Consider the following 25,167-nt stretch of genomic DNA (forward strand, 5'->3'; position numbering starts at 1 on the left):
AGTCTTGGCATTCGAGATCCACAAGCGTCCCATAATGGTAACAAGGATCACCCTAGGCCACAAGTAGCGGTGATGTTTGTAGTCTTTGTACGCTATCTTTAATTATAACCTTCACGTTAGGTGTGTATATACATATATATTCATTAATTCGATTTTAATTATAACTCCTATATATTAATTCATAAAAATACTTTTATAATTTTTAGTAACATATATTACTAATTATAACATGTTATTTATTTTAATTTTAATTGCATATAATTTATAACATTATTTACATGTTTCGGTAAAAAAAAATCGAAGTAAATAGTAAAAAGTAAAAAGTAAAAAGTAAAAAGTAAAAAGTAAGAAAAGAATACTTACTAGTAGTAATTCTTCAAAGAAAGAATGAGAGAAATTTTGGTGTGAATTTGAATGAGAAATGAGGGGTATTTATACTTGAAAAAATTAGGTAAAAAGAATAAAATAATTAAAAGAAAAAGAAATATTTTAATTTTTAATGGGATTTTAAAATTCAAAAGTATTAAATGTTAGGTCATGGGATAATGCACAAAATAAAATAATAAAAGTAGTTTTCCATTATAATTTTTAATTAAAAAATAATTTATTTATTTATTAATTTATTTTATTAAAAAAATCATTTATTTTAAGGATTTTTATATATATATATTTTTTTTAAATAAACAAATTGATTTACTACTTTTCCAAGAATATTTGTCAATATTTTTTTTATTCATAATAACAATACTGATAATAAAGATATTAATTATTGATATCTTGTTTAAAAAGGATATTAATAATAATAATATTAATATATCAAATTAATGCGTAATTATTTACAAATAATTGTTCATGAATCGTCAGAATTAGTCGAGGTTAAATGAAATCATATAAAGATTTTTGTTTAAATTTTACCGAAAATTTACGGGTTGTCACAGTATCCCCCTGTTAATAGAAATTTCGTCCCGAAATTTATTTGTTGCCATCAGTCGGCGTTGTTTGTAAACAGGTGAGGATATTTTCGTTTTATTTGGTCTTCACGTTCCCAGGTATGCTCGGGGCCTTTCGTGAATTCCAACTAATAGGATATTGTTTTGTTTCTAGCGTTTAAATCTTACGATCCATAAATTCTACGAAGTGCATTTTATTATTAATGCGGAGGTTATCTGAAGGATTTAACAAGAGTGTCATTGATTAGGTTTTCCTCAGAAAGAGATGATGATGTTATACAAGTATTTCAATATACATGAAACGTGTGATGAATAATAGTGAGCTAATTTAAACCTTGAGCGTTTATGCCATAATATTAGGGTAGTCAAAATAGAGAGGAGTTCGTGAAAATCACGGTTATGAAATTTGATAGAGATCGTCATTGTTTACAACATGGATATTGTAATGATGAATATGAGTTGAAAAATAGAGTTTTATCACCTTTGAATAATGTAGATTAAACGATTTGATTATAGGAAGAGTATAAACGAAGCTATCGTAAAAGATTGAAATGAGGAAATTAAATATTTGCCTTAACTTTTGATATGGTTAAAGTTGATTTCCGGAGTTCAAGGGATTTAAAGAAATCTTCATAATCCTTATAAGATTTGATTCTCCGGTAATTACGGAAATTAGGATTTTCTTTAATTAAATGCGGTGAATTACCTCGATTGCTGTGTCTGGAATTTTGCTATAAATTAGCTTCTTCCATTTCATTATCTTCACCACTTCTATACTTTCTTTCCTCAATTCATATTTTCAAAAGATTTGTTAATATGCTCAATTCAGTTCTTGTTCTTGACCTTATATTGGTTATCGCCACAATCTTCCTTCTTTTCCAACTCCCACCAGAGGAGTTTGTTTACTTCTATTATGCTCTAGGATTTATTGTGTTTTTAGTTCTCCCGTGTCTTTATATTACTATACACATTGATATACATGGTTTGTAATTTCCGTGCTGTTATCGGGCTTTATATTTTCCCTTATATGTCGGAGCTCTTTGCCTTTTTATTCTCCTCTCGACTCTTAAGTAAAGCGAGTAATGGTCCAGAATTTGTAGGTATGAAGTTTTGAATGATCATAATATTCAAAGCAGAAGGAAAGGTAATAGCACGATTTGATTTGTCAAATTACCAGAATATCTGGAAAAGACCGAATCATCAAGAAAAATATTTTCTTGATATGTTTAGAGGTTAAATACAATGTAAGAGTCGTGTAACATGGCAAATGATGATTATAAAGTCTATGAATCATCATCTTCCATTAAAAATTTAGCATGACTTATTGTAATATAATCACCTTGGCCAGACGTCATTATATTATACTAACTCATGCTTCAATTCCCAACACTTCTTCAAAACATTTATAATTTAAACTTGAATATAGAAACTAAAACAGTTTCCTTTATGATGTGATAAAGTTATCGCAAAGAGATAATTAATTGCAGACAAGAATCGTTATAAAGATATCTTCAGAAATATAGAGGATATTTATAATGAAAGATACGGTGATATCTTAGAATTTCTAAGATCCAATGACGAGGAAAATTCTTCTGTTTCCTCTGCATTTAATGCTACCATATCTGAATCATTGGTTATCAATCCGAGATGGTTTCAAGAAATTTTATTTTTAGATGATTAAACGCTGATTGTAATTCGTCAACGGATCTAATGGTTAACGAATAGGTGTTATTGATTTTAAAAGTGATGAATGATAATTTCGGTGGTTTGATGTGATAATTCATTGCAGAATAAGAATGAATATAATTCATGAATGTAGTAATCTTTAGGAAGATAACACCTGCTAAAGCTTTACTTGAATTCCGATATGTTAATTTCAGAATGTGTAATTGATTTTATATGAAGATGATTGTGTATCATTGTGAAGGTAGTGCGTATAATTAATGATTTATGAATCGAAATTGAAGAATGTACAGTGTATTAATGTGAGATGTAAATATTTCTCGGGTATTACCTACCCGTTAAAATATTTTCACAATTAACAGTTTGTACAATAGAATTTACAATCTTTATGAAGATATACGTTCATATATGTATTCTTTAGATATAATCATGGATTTAATGAGTTAATATATATTAAACTCATGTGATTTGTGGTTTGGAACGAGAGTAAATAATCTCCAAAACCTTAGAGATTTCATAATTGTCGCGAAATATTTCGCTAATGAAGTTATGAATCAATATATTCATCGTTACACTTGATTTATTATGAAATGGAGTTTATTGTGTTGAAGCAGTGATTAACAATTGTTAAGTCATTAACGAAGGGTGTACATCATAGCATATTAGTGATATGAATTAACCAAGTAGTACATACTAGTTGAGATTCACACGTAATTGCTTAGTACGACAAGATTTATTATTGTTCCAAATCATATATATATAAGGTATACATATATAATTCTTCATGAAGAATGAGTCAATACATCTTAGCTCATTATTACTAATATTCCTTGGTATCTATGGGCGTATAATGTTGATGTTTGAGGTACTGAGTGTGATGTTGAGGCGTGAGATGCTGATGTTGTTGTTGATGAAGCTGATGCTGTTGGTTGTGATGCTGATGGTACTGGTTATGCTGCTGGTGCAGCTGATGCTTGTAGATATCGCACCGTATTCTCCAGTACCACCACTCGAGCGCGAAGCTCGTTGACTTCTTCTACTATTCCGGGATGATTGGCGGTTGGAATAAGGGGGTGAATAAGATCTAAAATCTTCGATATTATATATTCGTGACGGGATACCCTGGAAAGAAGAGAGAAAATGGTGTTTCGGACTGGTTCGCCGGTAAGTGCTTCAGGTTCTTCGCCAAGAGGTGAATTCGGTTGGTGGAAGGGATCACCTTCTTCTTGCCTCCATTGATTGAGTCGGCTACAAACCCATCCCCAATTCATCCAGAATAAATGATGGCTGATTGGTTGGTTTGTTCCGGTTACGCTGCCGTTGGAGCTCGAGGAGTTCGAGGAATCCATATTATGTGTTTGGAATAGGGTTTGATATGAAATGGGTGTTGGATACTGAATGATATATTTGTCTCCTTGAATACGTATTTATAGCAAAAAGATTTCCGTGATTTACGGAGGGAATTTAGGAAATGCATTAGACAAAGTCTATCGTGATAGATATGATAAGATATGATTTGTCTATACTCCATTTATGTAATAATGGCGGTATGACGTATCGAGATTAAAATGATAAATATGTAATCAGATAAACTTTTGATTAAAGACATTTTAATCCGATCTTCTCGTTTTCACTCAAAATAAACAACAACAAAAATGTTAGGGGCTTGAGCTATAGGATCCTTTACCATTCTAGAGTTTTGTAGACGTCACCCGTCAAGAAAATTCAATGATCAAAAATAACGAGAAATCAAAGATTTTGAAAGTAATGAATATGAATAGTAGAGATTTCAAGAATCATGGTTAACATTTCATGTAATACGTATGTAATACACAAAAACCATGATAAATGACAAGGAATGTCGATAATTTCAGAAATCATGGTGTCGTATTTAAATGTGATGGCTGTAGTGACCCGAACTTTTCCATGTTTATATATATTAATTGAGATTGATATTTACATGATTAAATGTTTCCAACATGTTAAGCAATCAAACTTGTTAAGACTTGATTAATTAAAATATGTTTCATATAGACAATTGACCACCCAAGTTGATCGGTGATTCACGAACGTTAAAACTTGTAAAAACTATATGATGACATATATATGGATATATATATATATATATAGTTAACATGATACTATGATAAGAAAACATATCATAAAGTATATTAACAATGAACTACATATGTAAAAACAAGACTACTAACTTAATGATTTTTAAACGAGACATATATGTAACGATTATCGTTGTAAAGACATTTAATGTATATATATCATATTAAGAGATATTCATACATGATAATATAATAATTTAAAATCTCATTTGATATTATAAACATTGGGTTAACAACATTTAACAAGATCGTTAACCTAAAGGTTTCAAAACAACACTTACATGTAACGACTAACGATGACTTAACGACTCAGTTAAAATGTATATACATGTAGTGTTTTAATATGTATTTATACACTTTTGAAAGACTTCAATACACTTATCAAAATACTTCTACTTAACAAAAATGCTTACAATTACATCCTCGTTCAGTTTCATCAACAATTCTACTCGTATGCACCCGTATTCGTACGCGTACAATACACAGCTTTTAGATGTATGTACTATTGGTATATACACTCCAATGATCAGCTCTTAGTAGCCCATGTGAGTCACCTAACACATGTGGGAACCATCATTTGGCAACTAGCATGAAATATCTCATAAAATTACAAAAATATTAGTAATCATTCATGACTTATTTACATGAAAACAAAATTACATATCCTTTATATCTAATCCATACACCAACGACCAAAAACACCTAAAAACACTTTCATTCTTCAATTTTCTTCATCTAATTGATCTCTCTCAAGTTCTATCTTCAAGTTCTAAGTGTTCTTCATAAATTCCAAAAGTTCTAGTTTCATAAAATCAAGAATACTTTCAAGTTTGCTAGCTCACTTCCAATCTTGTAAGGTGATCATCCAACCTCAAGAAATCTTTGTTTCTTACAGTAGGTTATCATTCTAATACAAGGTAATAATCATATTCAAACTTTGGTTCAATTTCTATAACTATAACAATCTTATTTCAAGTGATGATCTTACTTGAACTTGTTTTCGTGTCATGATTCTGCTTCAAGAACTTCGAGCCATCCAAGGATCCATTGAAGCTAGATCCATTTTTCTCTTTTCTAGTAGGTTTATCCAAGGAAATTAAGGTAGTAATGATGTTCATAACATCATTCGATTCATACATATAAAGCTATCTTATTCGAAGGTTTAAACTTGTAATCACTAGAACATAGTTTAGTTAATTCTAAACTTGTTCGCAAACAAAAGTTAATCCTTCTAACTTGACTTTTAAAATCAACTAAACACATGTTCTATATCTATATGATACGCTAACTTAATGATTTAAAACCTGGAAACACGAAAAACACCGTAAAACCGGATTTACGCCGTCGTAGTAACACCGCGGGCTGTTTTGGGTTAGTTAATTAAAAACTATGATAAACTTTGATTTAAAAGTTGTTATTCTGAGAAAATGATTTTTATTATGAACATGAAACTATATCCAAAAATTATGGTTAAACTCAAAGTGGAAGTATGTTTTCTAAAATGGTCATCTAGACGTCGTTCTTTCGACTGAAATGACTACCTTTACAAAAATGACTTGTAACTTATTTTTCCGACTATAAACCTATACTTTTTCTGTTTAGATTCATAAAATAGAGTTCAATATGAAATCATAGCAATTTGATTCACTCAAAACGGATTTAAAATGAAGAAGTTATGGGTAAAACAAGATTGGATAATTTTTCTCATTTTAGCTACGTGAAAATTGGTAACAAATCTATTCCAACCATAACTTAATCAACTTGTATTGTATATTATGTAATCTTGAGATACCATAGACACGTATACAATGTTTCGACCTATCATGTCGACACATCTATATATATTCCAGAACAACCATAGACACTCTATATGTGAATGTTGGAGTTAGCTATACAGGGTTGAGGTTGATTCCAAAATATATATAGTTTGAGTTGTGATCAATACTGAGATACGTATACACTGGGTCGTGGATTGATTCAAGATAATATTTATCGATTTATTTCTGTACATCTAACTGTGGACAACTAGTTATAGGTTACTAACGAGGACAGCTGACTTAATAAACTTAAAACATCAAAATATATTAAAAGTGTTGTAAATATATTTTGAACATACTTTAATATATATGTATATATTGTTATAGGTTCGTGAATCAACAGTGGCCAAGTCTTACTTCCCGACGAAGTAAAAATCTGTGAAAGTGAGTTATAGTCCCACTTTTAAAATCTAATATTTTTGGGATGAGAATACATGCAGGTTTTATAAATGATTTACAAAATAGACACAAGTACATGAAACTACATTCTATGGTTGAATTATCGAAATCGAATATGCCCCTTTTTATTAAGTCTGGTAATCTAAGAATTAGGGAACAGACACCCTAATTGACGCGAATCCTAAAGATAGATCTATTGGGCCTAACAAACCCCATCCAAAGTACCGGATGCTTTAGTACTTCGAAATTTATATCATATCCGAAGGGTGTCCCGGAATGATGGGGATATTCTTATATATGCATCTTGTTATTGTCGGTTACCAGGTGTTCACCATATGAATGATTTTTGTCTCTATGTATGGGATGTGTATTGAAATATGAAATCTTGTGGTCTATTGTTACGATTTGATATATATAGGTTAAACCTATAACTCACCAACATTTTTTGTTGACTTTTAAAGCATGTTTATTCTCAGGTGAATATTAAGAGCTTCCGCTGTTGCATACTAAAATAAGGACAAGATTTGGAGTCCATGTTTGTATGATATTGTGTAAAAACTGCATTCAAGAAACTGATTTCGATGTAACATATTTGTATTGTAAACCATTATGTAATGGTCGTTTGTAAACAGGATATTTTAGATTATCATTATTTGATAATCTACGTAAAGCTTTTTAAACCTTTATTTATGAAATAAAGGTTATGGTTTGTTTTAAAAATGAATGCAGTCTTTGAAAAACGTCTCATATAGAGGTCAAAACCTCGCAACGAAATCAATTAATATGGAACGTTTTTAATCAATAAGAACGGGACATTTCAGTTGGTATCCGAGCGTTGGTCTTAGAGAACCAGAAAATTTGCATTAGTGTGTCTTATCGAGTTTGTTAGGATGCATTAGTGAGTCTGGACTTTGACCGTGCTTTCTTTAAAAATGATTGCTTAACATTTTTGTTGGAAACTATATATTTTTAACATATGAATATTATGTGATATATTAATCTCTTAACGTGTTTGATATTATGTGATAGATGTCTACCTCTAGAACAAGTCCCATTGACTCACCTAATAATAATGAAGAGTCAAATGTAAATTGAAATGATTTGTGGACTGATTCACAAGTTCCCGAAGAGGAACCGGAAGAAGAGTCGGAACCGGAAGAAGAATCGGAACCGGAAGAAGAATCGGAAACGGATGAAGAAATAGAACCGGTGGGGGAAATAATAAAACGGTTAAGTAAAAGAAAATCCTCAACCAACCGACCAAAGTTAATTATGGCCAATGGTGTTTCCGCCAAGGAAGCAAAATATTGGGAGGATTACCAATTCTCCGATGAATCGGATTCCGACGAGAATTCCGACGATGTTATAGAAATTACCCCAACTGAATTTAAAAAGGCAAAAGAAAATAATAAGGGAAAGGGCATAAAAATAGAGAAATCTAATTCCAACCCCGATGAACTTTATATGTATCGTCAACCCCCGAAGTCCTTAAGTTGTAACAATGACCCGGGAACCTCTAAACCACCAGGTTTTTCTAAACCAATGTGGACAACGACGGCTCGTATTAGGGGAACATCATATATCCCTAGAAACTTGGCAAAACGAACCAAAACCGAAGAAGAAGAAACGAGCGAGTCGGAATAAGATAGTTGTATTCGTGTGGTGTAATATATGTAATATAGTGTTCTTATGCTTTATGATATATGTAAAAATTGCTTGTATTAATAAGTATTTTTTTATGAAACTAACTCTTGTCTATTTTACAGTTTAAAAACACAAAATGGATAGACAACCCAATATTTTAAGAGACCTACCCGGAGACATGATTGATGAAATCTTGTCTAGAGTCGGCCAGAATTCTTCGGCACAACTATTTAAGGCGAGATCAGTTTGTAAGACATTCGAAGAACGTTCCAAGAATGTCTTGGTTTATAAGAGACTTTCGTTTGAAAGATGGGGGATATCACATTGGGAAACCCATAAGTTACGATGTGTTTACTTTGACGCATATATTGCGGGGAACCCAAATGCTATTTTACGCAACGGGTTAAGAAATTATTTTGACTCAATATATCCGAATATTGGACTTCGTGATTTAGAAAAAGCGGCTAACATGCAACATAAAGAAGCATGTTATGCTTACGGATTAGTAATGTTCGCTTCTCACCAAAGTGTGAATAAGAACATCGGGCTACAACTATTAAACAAAACGTTTCCACAAGTGACGGAGTCGGTAATTGGGGTAAGAAATGAGGTTTTTAGATTATTACGGGACTGTTGGACATTACGTAACCCTCGTCCCTTTGATGACATTACAACACGCTGTCTTATCAACGGCCATAACGGTTATGTTGCACAAGACCAAGGATGGGAAGTAGTCCTAGTAAAACCAGAATGCATGACTTGTTTCTGGACGTATGAATTACGTGTCTTTATTGCCTTTGCTGAACGACTTGTGTACTAGCTAGAATTGTCTTCACAACTATCTTGTATCAAAGTTATTGTGTGCTATATTTCATGCTTTATGTAAAATAAGCGGTATTGTAAGTTTGTAAAATATTGTATAAAAGTTTGAACGCGAAATATTATTACAATCAGTTTTTCATATAGAATTGTAGTAGTTGAATTGTATATTAGCTACTAAGTATGAACTTAACGGGTAGGTACTACCCGAATTTAAACTTATAAAACGCTAATATGAAGAAAAAGCTTTTATAAATGAGTTCATATTATGCTACGAAATACTATTAACTACTCTTAATATTCTGTATGATTAACTTGTTCCATTTAACTATTTTGAAGGAAATGGCACCGACTACTCGACACACCGTGAATATGAATGAAGAGGAATTCCGTACTTTTCTAGCTTCAAACATAGCCGCAGTACAGGCTGCGCTACATACCAACAATAACCTTGGATCTAGCAGTACAGGAAATCGTGTAGGATGCACCTACAAAGAATTCACTGCCTGCAAACCTTTGGAATTTGATGGAACCGAAGGACCGATCGGATTGAAACGGTGGACCGAGAAGGTTGAATCGGTGTTTGCCATAAGTAAGTGTACTGAAGAGGACAAAGTGAAGTACGCTACGCATACCTTCACAGGTTCTGCATTAACATGGTGGAATATCTATCTAGAGCAAGTGGGACAAGATGATGCGTACGCATTACCGTGGTCAGCATTCAAGCACTTGATGAACGAGAAGTACCGTCCCAGAACCGAGGTCAATAAGCTCAAGACAGAACTTAGAGGGTTACGAACCCAAGGATTTGATATTACCACGTACGAAAGACGATTCACAGAATTGTGCCTATTGTGTCCGGGAGCATTCGAAGATGAGGAAGAGAAGATCGACGCGTTTGTGAAAGGATTACCGGAAAGAATCCAAGAAGATATAAGTTCACACGAGCCCGCCTCCATACAACAGGCATGTAGAATGGCTAACAAACTAGTGAACCAGATTGAAGAAAGAATTAAAGAACAGACTGCTGAAGAGGCCAATGTGAAGCAAGTCAAAAGAAAGTGGGAGGAAAACGGTGATAAGAATCACCAATACAACAACAACAGCAATTACAACAATAATCGCAACAATTATCCCAACAATCGCAACATCAATCGCAACTACAACAAACGGCCCAACAACAACAACAACAACAACAGCAACTACAACAATCATCCCAACAACAATAATAACTGCAACAACAACAACAATCAGAAGCAGCTATGCCAAAGGTGTGAAAAGAATCACTCGAGGTTCTGCACCAAATTTTGCAACAAGTGTAAAAGAAATGGTCATAGCGCGGCGAAATGTGAGGTCTACGGACCAGGGGTTAATAGAACGAAAGGAACAAATGGTGTCGGAACGAGTAATGGCGGAGCAAGTAGTGTCGGAGCAAGTTATGCCAATGTAGTTTGTTATAAATGTGGAAAACCGGGCCACATTATTAGAAATTGCCCGAACCAGGAGAACACGAATGGACAAGGCCGTGGAAGAGTTTTCAATATTAATGCGGTATAGGCACAGGAAGACCCGGAGCTTGTTACGGGTACGTTTCTTATTGACAATAAATCTGCTTACGTTTTATTTGATTCGGGTGCGGATAGAAGCTATATGAGTAGAGATTTTTGTGCTAAATTAAGTTGTCCATTGACGCCTTTGGATAGTAAATTTTTACTCGAATTAGCAAATGGTAAATTAATTTCAGCAGATAATATATGTCGGAATCGAGAAATTAAACTGGTTAGCGAAACATTTAAGATTGATTTGATACCAGTAGAGTTAGGGAGTTTTGATGTGATAATCGGTATGGACTGGTTGAAAGAAGTGAAAGCGGAGATCGTTTGTTACAAAAATGCAATTCGCATTATACGAGAAAAAGGAAAACCCTTAATGGTGTACGGAGAAAAGGGCAACACGAAGCTACATCTTATTAGTAATTTGAAGGCACAAAAACTAATAAGAAAAGGCTGCTATGCTGTTCTAGCACACGTCGAGAAAGTACAAACTGAAGAAAAGAGCATCAATGATGTTCCCATCGCAAAAGAATTTCCCGATGTATTTCCGAAAGAATTACCGGGATTACCCCCACATCGATCCGTTGAATTTCAAATAGATCTTGTACCAGGAGCTGCACCAATAGCTCGTGCTCCTTACAGACTCGCACCCAGCGAGATGAAAGAACTGCAAAGCCAATTACAAGAACTTTTAGAGCGTGGTTTCATTCGACCAAGCACATCACCGTGGGGAGCTCCTGTTTTGTTTGTCAAGAAGAAAGATGGTACATTCAGGTTGTGTATCGACTACCGAGAGTTGAACAAACTTACCATCAAGAACCGCTACCCACTACCGAGAATCGATGACTTATTTGATCAACTACAAGGCTCGTCTGTTTATTCAAAGATTGACTTACATTCCGGGTATCATCAAATGCGGGCGAAAGAAGATGATATTCCAAAGACTGCTTTCAGAACACGTTACGGTCATTACGAGTTTATGGTCATGCCATTTGGTTTAACTAATGCACCAGCTGTGTTCATGGACCTTATGAACCGAGTGTGTGGACCATACCTTGACAAGTTTGTCATTGTTTTCATTGATGACATACTTATTTACTCAAAGAATGACCAAGAACACGGTGAACATTTGAGAAAGGTGTTAGAAGTATTGTGGAAGGAAGAATTGTACGCTAAATTTTCAAAGTGTGCATTTTGGTTGGAAGAAGTTCAATTCCTCGGTCACATAGTGAACAAAGAAGGTATTAAGGTGGATCCGGCAAAGATAGAAACTGTTGAAAAGTGGGAAACCCCGAAAACTCCGAAACACATACGCCAGTTTTTAGGACTAGCTGGTTACTACAGAAGGTTCATCCAAGACTTTTCCAGAATAGCAAAACCCTTGACTGCATTAACGCATAAAGGGAAGAAATTTGAATGGAATGATGAACAAGAGAAAGCGTTTCAGTTATTGAAGAAAAAGCTAACTACGGCACCTATATTGTCATTGCCTGAAGGGAATGATGATTTTGTGATTTATTGTGACGCATCAAAGCAAGGTCTCGGTTGTGTATTAATGCAACGAACGAAGGTGATTGCTTATGCGTCTAGACAATTGAAGATTCACGAACAAAATTATACGACGCATGATTTGGAATTAGGCGCAGTTGTTTTTGCATTAAAGACTTGGAGGCACTACTTATATGGGGTCAAAAGTATTATATATACCGACCACAAAAGTCTTCAACACATATTTAATCAGAAACAACTGAATATGAGGCAGCGTAGGTGGATTGAATTGTTGAATGATTACGACTTTGAGATTCGTTACCACCCGGGGAAGGCAAATGTGGTAGCCGATGCCTTGAGCAGGAAGGACAGAGAACCCATTCGAGTAAAATCTATGAATATAATGATTCATAATAACATTACTACTCAAATAAAGGAGGCACAACAAGGAGTTTTAAAAGAGGGAAATTTAAAGGATGAAATACCCAAAGGATCGGAGAAGCATCTTAATATTCGGGAAGACGGAACCCGGTATAGGGCTGAAAGGATTTGGGTACCAAAATTTGGAGATATGAGAGAAATGGTACTTAGAGAAGCTCATAAAACCAGATACTCAATACATCCTGGAACGGGGAAGATGTACAAGGATCTCAAGAAACATTTTTGGTGGCCGGGTATGAAAGCCGATGTTGCTAAATACGTAGGAGAATGTTTGACGTGTTCTAAGGTCAAAGCTGAGCATCAGAAACCATCAGGTCTACTTCAACAACCCGAAATCCCGGAATGGAAATGGGAAAACATTACCATGGATTTCATCACTAAATTGCCAAGGACTGCAAGTGGTTTTGATACTATTTGGGTAATAGTTGATCGTCTCACCAAATCAGCACACTTCCTACCAATAAGAGAAGATGACAAGATGGAGAAGTTAGCACGACTGTATTTGAAGGAAGTCGTCTCCAGACATGGAATACCAATCTCTATTATCTCTGATAGGGATGGCAGATTTATTTCAAGATTCTGGCAGACATTACAGCAAGCATTAGGAACTCGTCTAGACATGAGTACTGCCTATCATCCACAAACTGATGGGCAGAGCGAAAGGACGATACAAACGCTTGAAGACATGCTACGAGCATGTGTTATTGATTTCGGAAACAGTTGGGATCGACATCTACCGTTAGCAGAATTTTCCTACAACAACAGCTACCATTCAAGCATTGAGATGGCGCCGTTTGAAGCACTTTATGGTAGAAAGTGCAGGTCTCCGATTTGTTGGAGTGAAGTGGGGGATAGACAGATTACGGGTCCGGAGATTATACAAGAAACTACCGAGAAGATCATCCAAATTCAACAACGGTTGAAAACCGCCCAAAGTCGACAAAAGAGCTACGCTGACATTAAAAGAAAAGATATAGAATTTGAAATTGGAGAGATGGTCATGCTTAAAGTTGCACCTTGGAAAGGCGTTGTTCGATTTGGTAAACGAGGGAAATTAAATCCAAGGTATATTGGACCATTCAAGATTATTGATCGTGTCGGACCAGTAGCTTACCGACTAGAGTTACCTCAACATGTTTATATATATTAATTGAGATTGATATTTACATGATTAAATGTTTCCAACATGTTAAGCAATCAAACTTGTTAAGACTTGATTAATTAAAATATGTTTCATATAGACAATTGACCACCCAAGTTGATCGGTGATTCACGAACGTTAAAACTTGTAAAAACTATATGATGACATATATATGGATATATATATATATATAGTTAACATGATACTATGATAAGAAAACATATCATAAAGTATATTAACAATGAACTACATATGTAAAAACAAGACTACTAACTTAATGATTTTTAAACGAGACATATATGTAACGATTATCGTTGTAAAGACATTTAATGTATATATATCATATTAAGAGATATTCATACATGATAATATCATGATAATATAATAATTTAAAATCTCATTTGATATTATAAACATTGGGTTAACAACATTTAACAAGATCGTTAACCTAAAGGTTTCAAAACAACACTTACATGTAACGACTAACGATGACTTAACGACTCAGTTAAAATGTATATACATGTAGTGTTTTAATATGTATTTATACACTTTTGAAAGACTTCAATACACTTATCAAAATACTTCTACTTAACAAAAATGCTTACAATTACATCCTCGTTCAGTTTCATCAACAATTCTACTCGTATGCACCCGTATTCGTACTCGTACAATACACAGCTTTTAGATGTATGTACTATTGGTATATACACTCCAATGATCAGCTCTTAGCAGACCATGTGAGTCACCTAACACATGTGGGAACCATCATTTGGCAACTAGCATGAAATATCTCATAAAATTACAAAAATATGAGTAATCATTCATGACTTATTTACATGAAAACAAAATTACATATCCTTTATATCTAATCCATACACCAACGACCAAAAACACCTACAAACACTTTAATTCTTCAATTTTATTCATCTAATTGATCTCTCTCAAGTTCTATCTTCAAGTTCTAAGTGTTCTTCATAAATTCCAAAAGTTCTAGTTTCATAAAATCAAGAATACTTTCAAGTTTGCTAGCTCACTTCCAATCTTGTAAGGTGATCATCCAACCTCAAGAAATCTTTGTTTCTTACAGTAGGTTATCATTCTAATACAAGGTAATAATCATATTCAAACTTTGGTTCAATTTCTATAACTATAACAATCTTATTTCAAGTGATGATCTTACTTGAACTTGTTTTCGTGTCATGATTCTGCTTCAAGAACTTCGAGCCATCCAAGGATCCATTGAAGCTAGATCCATTTTTCTCTTTTCCAGTAGGTTTATCCAAGGAAATTAAGGTAGTAATGATGTTCATAACATCATTCGATTCATACATATAAAGCTATCTTATTCGAAGGTTTAAACTTGTAATCACTAGAACATAGTTTAGTTAATTCTAAACTTGTTCGCAAACAAAAGTTAATCCTTCTAAATTGACTTTTAAAATCAACTAAACACATGTTCTATATCTATATGATATGCTAACTTAATGATTTAAAACCTGGAAACACGAAAAACACCGTAAAACCGGATTTACGCCGTCGTAGTAACACCGCGGGCTGTTTTGGGTTAGTTAATTAAAAACTATGATAAACTTTGATTTAAAAGTTGTTATTCTGAGAAAATGATTTTTATTATGAACATGAAACTATATCCAAAAATTATGGTTAAACTCAAAGTGGAAGTATGTTTTCTAAAATGGTCATCTAGACGTCGTTCTTTCGACTGAAATGACTACCTTTACAAAAATGACTTGTAACTTATTTTTCCGACTATAAACCTATACTTTTTCTGTTTAGATTCATAAAATAGAGTTCAATATGAAATCATAGCAATTTGATTCACTCAAAACGGATTTAAAATGAAGAAGTTATGGATAAAACAAGATTGGATAATTTTTCTCATTTTAGCTACGTGAAAATTGGTAACAAATCTATTCCAACCATAACTTAATCAACTTGTATTGTATATTATGTAATCTTGAGATACCATAGACACGTATACAATGTTTCGACCTATCATGTCGACACATCTATATATATTTCAGAACAACCATAGACACTCTATATGTGAATGTTGGAGTTAGCTATACAGGGTTGAGGTTGATTCCAAAATATATATAGTTTGAGTTGTGATCAATACTGAGATACGTATACACTGGGTCGTGGATTGATTCAAGATAATATTTATCGATTTATTTCTGTACATCTAACTGTGGACAACTAGTTATAGGTTACTAACGAGGACAGCTGACTTAATAAACTTAAAACATCAAAATATATTAAAAGTGTTGTAAATATATTTTGAACATACTTTAATATATATGTATATATTGTTATAGGTTCGTGAATCAACAGTGGCCAAGTCTTACTTCCCGACGAAGTAAAAATCTGTGAAAGTGAGTTATAGTCCCACTTTTAAAATCTAATATTTTTGGGATGAGAATACATGCAGGTTTTATAAATGATTTACAAAATAGACACAAGTACGTGAAACTACATTCTATGGTTGAATTATCGAAATCGAATATGCCCCTTTTTATTAAGTCTGGTAATCTAAGAATTAGGGAACAGACACCCTAATTGACGCGAATCCTAAAGATAGATCTATTGGGCCTAACAAACCCCATCCAAAGTACCGGATGCTTTAGTACTTCGAAATTTATATCATAGCCGAAGGGTGTCCCGGAATGATGGGGATATTCTTATATATGCATCTTGTTATTATCGGTTACCAGGTGTTCACCATATGAATGATTTTTATCTCTATGTATGGGATGTGTATTGAAATATGAAATCTTGTGGTCTATTGTTACGATTTGATATATATAGGTTAAACCTATAACTCACCAACATTTTTTGTTGACGTTTAAAGCTTGTTTATTCTCAGGTGAATATTAAGAGCTTCCGCTGTTGCATACTAAAATAAGGACAAGATTTGGAGTCCATGTTTGTATGATATTGTGTAAAAACTGCATTCAAGAAACTGATTTCGATGTAACATATTTGTATTGTAAACCATTATGTAATGGTCGTGTGTAAACAGGATATTTTAGATTATCATTATTTGATAATCTACGTAAAACTTTTTAAACCTTTATTTATGAAATAAAGGTTATGGTTTGTTTTAAAAATGAATGCAGTCTTTGAAAAACGTCTCATATAGAGGTCAAAACTTCGCAACGAAATCAATTAATATGGAACGTTTTTAATCAATAAGAACGGGACATTTCAATGGCGGGATTTGATAATACTTAGAAAAGTGAGCAGAGTTCTTGGATTGGCTTGGCATTCTAAGATAAGTAAAGTTTCTAAAGTATAGGGTAGCATTTAACAGTTAAAGGCAACAATTAAAGGCACTATGGTCAAGGATAGTTGTAGTCCTACATTGCTAAGGTACCTAATTGTATAAGGCACATATAAAATGCAATCCTGGTTCTCTACAACAACCTGCTCTGATACCAATCTGTGACATCCTCCAGATAGGGCCTGGGAGAATGACGTCACTAAATATATCAAATCACAGTTGTACAAACGAGAACGACTCTACATGAGACGTTTTGTTGAGTTTTGCAGCGGAAGATAAATATGTCTTTAATTGATATGATATGTAATGAAGACTCCAAGCATAGCAAGCAATCAACGTCAAAGCAGCAGATATACAGCGGAAGCAATACTTAAGTACCTGAGAATAAACATGCTTAAAAAGTCAACACGAGGTTGAGTGAGTTCATAGGTTTGTCATAAATAATGATTTCAGTAATAGTGTTAGACCACAAGAATTGTTTTCATAAGTACATCACTCAGATCCAGTCAAGTTGATCTCCCGCAGGATCAAAAAGTTATGCCAGTGCGTGATATTTAGACTAAACGTTGTTTGCAACGTGACAAATTGTTCTGTCCTTGTCGTTTAATTTCATTATCAAGTAATACAAAGACTTAGTCAAATGTATCGGGGACGTTACTCTCGATAGGCCTATCCCCAATAATTAAGAATGCCGCAGCAATTAAAAATATCACTGTAGGGACTTAGTCGGACATAGCCGGGTATAGCATACTTTAATAGTTGGTACTGATATTTAGACTAGACTTTCAAGTTTACCCCGTATAAGTTATCGTTTATACTTGTCGGTTGGGGACTTGCTGGTCATAGCCCAACATATCACAGTTTAATAGTTGGTACTGATATTTAGAATGGACTTTCAAGTTTGCCCCGTACAAGTTATCGTTTATACTTGTCGGTTGGGGACTTGTTGGTCATAGCCCAACATATCACAGTTTAATAGTTGATACGTGTAAAACAGTTATAAAAGTTGCGCATGTATTCTCAGCCCAAAAATATATAAAAAAGGGAGCAGATGAACTCACAAAAAATCAGTTTTAGTATTTGTATTCATTTCATAAAAACAGTTATAAAAGTAGCGCATGTATTCTCAGCCCAAAAATGTAAAGAGTAAAAGGGAGCATATGAAAACTCACATTAAATAGCAGTTGAAGTATTCCACGCAAGAAGGAAAGTAAAGCAAGTAAGTGATCTGGATATCAACCTTGAGGTATAACGTTTGATTAGTTAATGTCTAACTTGACATAAAGTATATTTATTAATATAGCAACTATATTGACAGTGACGGTTTTCGAGAAAAGTTCCTATTTCTCAAAAGTTTCTATTTTTGGAAACCTACTATTTATGAAAAACTTCCACTTATAGTAAGCTTCTAGTTTAAGAATGTTCGGGTTATAATTCTTAACAAAGATGTTGTACAATCTCGCCCAAACTTCGTCGCTAACATGCAAGTCACTCGAATGATCTATTGTTACCGAGCGGCCCAGGATCTCTTGACCAGAATCTAAGTCTTGGCATTCGAGATCCACAAGCGTCCCATAATGGTAACAAGGATCACCCTAGGCCACAAGTAGCGGTGATGTTTGTAGTCTTTGTACGCTATCTTTAATTATAACCTTCACGTTAGGTGTGTATATACATATATATTCATTAATTCGATTTTAATTATAACTCCTATATATTAATTCATAAAAATACTTTTATAATTTTTAGTAACATATATTACTAATTATAACATGTTATTTATTTTAATTTTAATTGCATATAATTTATAACATTATTTACATGTTTCGGTAAAAAAAATAAACCGAAGTAAATAGTAAAAAGTAAAAAGTAAAAAGTAAAAAAGTAAAAAGTAAGAAAAGAATACTTACTAGTAGTAATTCTTCAAAGAAAGAATGAGAGAAATTTTGGTGTGAGTTCGAATGAGAAATGAGAGGTATTTATACTTGAAAAAATTAGGTAAAAAGAATAAAATAATTAAAAGAAAAAGAAATATTTTAATTTTTAATGGGATTTTAAAATTCAAAAGTATTAAATGTTAGGTCATGGGATAATGCACAAAATAAAATAATAAAAGTAGTTTTCCATTATAATTTTTAATTAAAAAGTAATTTATTTATTTATTTATTTATTTATTTATTTTATTAAAAAAATCATTTATTTTAAGGATTATATATATATATATATATTTTTTTAAAATAAACAAATTGATTTACTACTTTTCCAAGAATATTTGTCAATATTTTTTTTATTCATAATAACAATACTGATAATAAAGATATTAATTATTGATATCTTGTTTAAAAAGGATATTAATAATAATAATATTAATATATCAAATTAATGCGTAATTATTTACAAATAATTGTTCGTGAATCGTCAGAATTAGTCGAGGTTAAATGAAATCATATAAAGAATTTTGTTTAAATTTTGCCGAAAATTTACGGGTTGTCACACATTATCAGCACTGCTATGGAACAAGCTAGAAAAGATGGTCGCGAACCTCGCATACCGCGAACTTACCTATGGCCGTTGAATGATTTTGGATCACAGGTTGATCGCTTAGTTGTTGAGCATCGCGATAGCGATAACGATGATGCGGAAGAACGTGTTGTTTTAAATTCTGCTTATAATTCAAAGACTGCGAAAGCACCAAGAGAAGAAAGTGAATTTTCTGATGATTCAGATAGTGCGGAGGAATTTGTAAAAATTCCACATGTTAAGCGCAGTCGGCCGCCGACACCCTATCCTCGTCATGGGGATGAGGGTGAAGTTTCTGATGTTATGCGCAGAGAAAATGCTCAAAATTTCTTAGCGGATGCTTTTAAAAGCATTGCGCCTAAATCAATGCAACACAAGTTTGAGCAACCAAATTTTTTACAAGATATGATAGCTAAATTTTGAGCGGAAAATACTGATATCCGCACAAAAAAACTACTGATATTACCACGGCTGCAGACAAGTTTGTCCAGTATATCTCTGATTATCCGATTGTTACACCACCCATTGTGCCGGCAACATTGGGAGTTTACTCAGGTTTAACTGATCCTCTGGATTTTTTGCAGAGGTTTGAAGGGGTGGTAAGCACCTACAATTGGGATGAGCCCGTTGCATGTAGAGTATTTCCTATGGTTTTACAATGGTCAGCAAGGGAATGGTTCCATAGCTTGCAAGCTCGCAGTATTATCGATTTCATTGATCTTCGCGATAAATTTTTGCTGCAGTTTCAAAATCTTTTGCCTCATAAAAAGACGCATATACAGTGTCATGATATCAAACAAGGCAACAAGGAAACTTTGAGCGCATTACTTACGCGGTACATTTATATGAGTGCCAAAAGATACCAAGTTTGAATGAAGATAAAAAAAAATCTCTGGGTTTTTGCTTGCTATTAATCCGCAGCGACATCCAACCCTTGTGCGAAGATTGCGAAGAGATGTCCCTCCAACTTTCGCTAAGGTCCAACAAGAAACGTATGATTATCTCCATGGTAGAGAAGATAGTACTATAACACCCGCTTGCGGGTGGGGTAAGGATAAAAGTTGGTGAGATGATAATGATTCTTTTCGTGATGGAAATGGCGATAATTACCGCGGTTCAGGATATTCGCGGCGAAATGGCGGCGGTGGTTACCCGCGCAATGATAGATATCAAGGTCAAAATGATAATCATGGATATGGCCGTCGGGATTGCTATTCTGCGCGAAAATGGAACAACGAGTCTTTTAATATCATCCAGATGTTAACAAAAACGCCCAAGGAAATTCTCTTACAAGAAAAGGTTGTGAGATCTTTTCCTGATCTTCAACGTTTAGCGGAGAACAATAGGCGAGACAAATCCAAGTTTTGTATTTTCCATGATGATTATGGACATGATACCAATCGCTATAGAGATATGGCAGAGCTGATCGCGGAAGCATATGAGCAAGGCAAGCTAGATCATTTAATTTCACAAGGTACTACAAGTACTGCGAATGCGATTATCTTGCCTGCAGAATCTAATGCTCCGCAAGTACCAAATGCCGCTGATCGGAAAGCTCCCGCGGTGAAGAATCTTGGAGTAAAAATGGTGAGCAAGAAAGAGAACTTGCGCGGAATTCAGGTCATTAATGTGGTAGAGGTACAAGGCGAAATGTCAGTATTCCAAATATCTGAGCAAATCGCGAGCTGGCAATGTCCCTCTATTACTTTTCCTCCTACAAGCCTGACCGCGAATATTGATAAGCCAGTGGTGGTTTCATGCCGCATTGCGAATACCGGTATTGTAATTATGAAAGTGCATGTTGACACTGGTAGCAGTGTAGATGTAATGTATGAGCAATGTTTTAGCAAGTTGCCTGCAAACATTAATGCTTTGATGAAACCTACTGCGGTTTCGCTCGCTGGATATTCAGGAGAATCAACGTGGCCTGTTGGTCAGTTGGAGTTACAAGTTGAGCTAGTAGATGACTGCGATGAATCGCTAAGGCGCCAAGCTTTGTTGAGTATTTATATAATGCGAAATCAATCGTGATTTAACATGATTCTTGGGCGCACTGAGTTGCGTATGTTTGGCGCAATACCATCCACGCTGCATGGAATGGTGAAGTTCTCTACTTGTAAGGGTATTGGCACGCTGACTTCAGCGGTGGTTGAGCCACTTTGAGCGATTATTATGGTGCACGAAAGTGTAGGAGTTGAAGGGCAAGCATTCCTCACTGAGTAATGTACGCATTTCTGATAAAAAACTTGGATAGAATGCCTAATCATATTGGATTATGATCAATATGTTGTTTTCATTTTCTGAATTGTTATTGCAGAAAATTAGTGAATAACAAAAAATTAGTTTGTGTGTTAGTGATTGTTTCTATACAAAGCAAAAACACTGCGTGTGGCCACGCGTAGTGATTATTTTGCAGAATACAATTGCTTGGTTTCCAAAACACTGAATTAATGTTTGTGCAAATGCGCCTAAGGTTTCGCAGAAATTTCAAAACATATGGTATTATTTTGATAAGTACTGATGCAGTTTGCTTATGCAATATTAATGCGGATGTATATTGCGAAATAACAATTTAAAAACAAAGTGATGAAATTGCCCACTTGTGTTAAATAACGAATGTTGCGAAAGGATAAAATTTCCTAAGTATTTGATCTTGACATACTTAGATGCTTCACAATGCTAATAAATTACCTAAGGATCGTTTTGTCGGACTTAGAAGATTCATAATATATAAAAGATTGTTTCGCATAAGTACGTGTTTGTTATGTGTACAATAACGAATATGGAAATTGCAAAGGACAAGTCTGAATTATGAATTATGAATATATATTAAAATAAAGCGCTATATAAATAAGACAAATTGCAACTGTGGAATATAAATTTTTCATTACTAAACGCGTTATGTGAAACGCGTAAAATTACAAAAATGCAATATATAATTGCGGATTATGAATTTACAATTCAAACAGATATTTTAAAGCTTAAGAGCTTCAATATCTTCAAAAGTAACACCTTCGCGCCGGCTAAGCTCTTCCAGTGCTGGGATAGCGATCTTTTCAACCTCTTTCTTCGAAATGTTCATCGCTTCTTGTGCATCATCAGTCGGACATATTTTGCTAGCAATATCTGCGGGAAGTGGTTGAGTAAGATCGCCAAGCTGGCAAAGTAAGTAATGCCACTCACAGCGGGTAGCGAGCTTGGCAGCCTGGGCGTAAGCTTGAAATTTTTCGGTAACTGGCGCTGAATCCATTACCTTATCACCAAGTTCAGGCAGGTATTTGACAAGTTGAGAAAACTAATTTTCTACGTATTCCGCTCTCTTTTTGAGCATCACATTTTCATCCACAACTTTTTTTCAGTTGTGCCTCAAGCTTCTGCGCTTTCCTGTGCTGAGCGTTAGCAATCTTAACCTGCTTTTCATATTCGTCAGACATCTCATTGAATCGCTCAACATTGTCAACTGTCAAGAAAATAACGTTGAAACAGTTGTGTATTCGCTGTCTTTCAGCCTGAGCGAATGAGAGTTGGTGGTATTGTTGCTGTACATTTTGTGGTACAAACTTGCAAAGTTTGCGGTAGAGTTTGTTGGCTTGCTTCTCTTCTACAGCCTCATCCGCATCTTCTTCTTCGCGGTTTGATGCTTCGGCGTCAGAAGGAAGACTTAAATCTTCATTGCCGGGCTCTTCTAAAATATCATCGGGGATTTCCCAAGTAATGTTGTATAGCTGTTCTGGCTCCCCTGTAGAGTCTGAAAGCCCAACTAAAAAGAAATAAGCAAATACAGCAAATTAATGAGACAAAAACATCAGCGAAGTATAAACAATAATGCGGATTGAAATTTACTTACTTGTTTCTTGTTCGGATAAAGAGCGAATACGTCTTTTGCGAGGAGTGGTCGCTCCCTCTGCTGCTGCTTTACGCTTTCCGCGGTCTTCGCCACCAGGGATGGAAAGCGTGTTGAGAATTGGTTCTTCAATAGGTATGATTTCGCCGTCGCCGTCTTTTAAGCGACGTGCCGGTCAAATCCTACTGATGTCTGCTGACCTCATCACTAACTCAAGGTCAATCTTTGCAAAATGGTACCGCAAAAAAGTTAAACAAATATAAAGAATGATGTATCATGCTTTTTTGTATAAAAGAAAAGTATTAGCAATACACCATTGTTGGCTGAGTTGATCAAAAGTGCATCGCAATCGCCCCATAGCCAATATAAGGATACTCCGTCAATATACAGCGGCACGTTGGAGTACGCTCGCATAATCAAGCCCGCATTCTTGATTATTTTCAAAATATCTTGCTCAAGGTCATCCGGGGTGACCTTGTCATTCATAGTGGCGTCCATCTCGGTACACCAAGCTTTGGGAATGTTGCTATCAACATGGGCGGTATTGTTAATAAAGAAGAATGAGTTGCGCCAGTTCCCAATAGAATCCTTGGGAGAAGTCATCACGCCATGGCGACCGCGGAATGAATACCACCCCTTATCATAAGGTGTAAGGCTGTTAAAAGCGCGAAAGGCGTTAACTAATGGTTGCTTATTGAGTGCTTTGCAATACATCTCAAAAAGCACAATTTTATTAATAGCGTTAGGGTGCAGTTGAGCAACCGCAACCTTGTAGTATTCGCAAACGCTGCGAAAGAAAGGCGTAAGAGGCAGGCGTAAATTGCCATGTGAAATGGCGGCCTCGTAAATTGTAATCATGCCTTTGGGAGGGGCATTGGCCCTATCCTCCGCTGATGGTGCGGTGGACGAGAATTGCGCAAGAAGCGGATAGTATTGCTGAAGAGTTTGGATTTTCGCCTTCGTTATATATGAAACGAAGGCGCTAGGAGTGTTGGCAGATGATGAGGATGCCATTCGTAGTAGTAGATCTGGTAATGGATTGAAGAATATTAAAGGTTGAATCGCTTAATTGCAGAGAATGCGTGTGAACTTCGATGAGAAAGTTTGGTCGATTAAGAAATTGAAGAAGAAAGCGTAAAGTCGTTTATGCGAATCGACTGGCTATTTATAATTAAAATCTAAGCGAGGAAGTCGTAAAAGCAATGATTAATTTTTAACGGCTAAAATTACCGCAACGTAGCAACGGTAATTAAATAGCCGTTACAGTGTTTCTGATTTGACGGCTTTGCAGAGTTGCTGTTATTATTATGCGTTGCCATTGCGAAATTCAACGTTAATAATTTAGCGATGGGTTATTATTTAAAAATTGTTGCAAATATTTTTTAAAGTTGCATATCCTATTTTTTAGAGTTTATCATGATACATTTGCTTCGTGAAATGTATCATAATA

At 34.6% G+C, this 25,167-nt stretch overlaps 1 protein-coding gene across 1 annotated transcript; it reads left to right on the forward strand.

Annotated features, from left to right (window-relative positions):
- Positions 1-19,864: 19,864 nt before the first annotated feature.
- LOC139897978 (uncharacterized) lies at positions 19,865-21,904 on the forward strand. Its single transcript, XM_071880699.1, has 5 exons — positions 19,865-20,250; positions 20,351-20,354; positions 20,458-20,739; positions 20,795-20,921; positions 20,994-21,904. Exons 1-5 carry the CDS (start codon positions 19,865-19,867, stop codon positions 21,902-21,904), a joined length of 1,710 nt encoding a protein of 569 aa, XP_071736800.1.
- Positions 21,905-25,167: the final 3,263 nt, after the last annotated feature.

The sequence above is a fragment of the Rutidosis leptorrhynchoides genome, chromosome 1 (genome assembly GCF_046630445.1).
Source record: "Rutidosis leptorrhynchoides isolate AG116_Rl617_1_P2 chromosome 1, CSIRO_AGI_Rlap_v1, whole genome shotgun sequence".
Taxonomy (NCBI): domain Eukaryota; kingdom Viridiplantae; phylum Streptophyta; class Magnoliopsida; order Asterales; family Asteraceae; genus Rutidosis; species Rutidosis leptorrhynchoides.

Excerpts from the sequence above, each read along its gene's own strand:
- LOC139897978 (XM_071880699.1), top strand. The coding sequence starts at position 19,865 with ATGGAACAAGCTAGAAAAGATGGTCGCGAACCTCGCATACCGCGAACT. Across the intron at positions 20,740-20,794 it reads TGAGTGCCAAAAGATACCAA|CGACATCCAACCCTTGTGCG; the intron begins GTTTGAATGAAG and ends ATTAATCCGCAG. Across the intron at positions 20,922-20,993 it reads AACACCCGCTTGCGGGTGGG|GATATTCGCGGCGAAATGGC; the intron begins GTAAGGATAAAA and ends ACCGCGGTTCAG.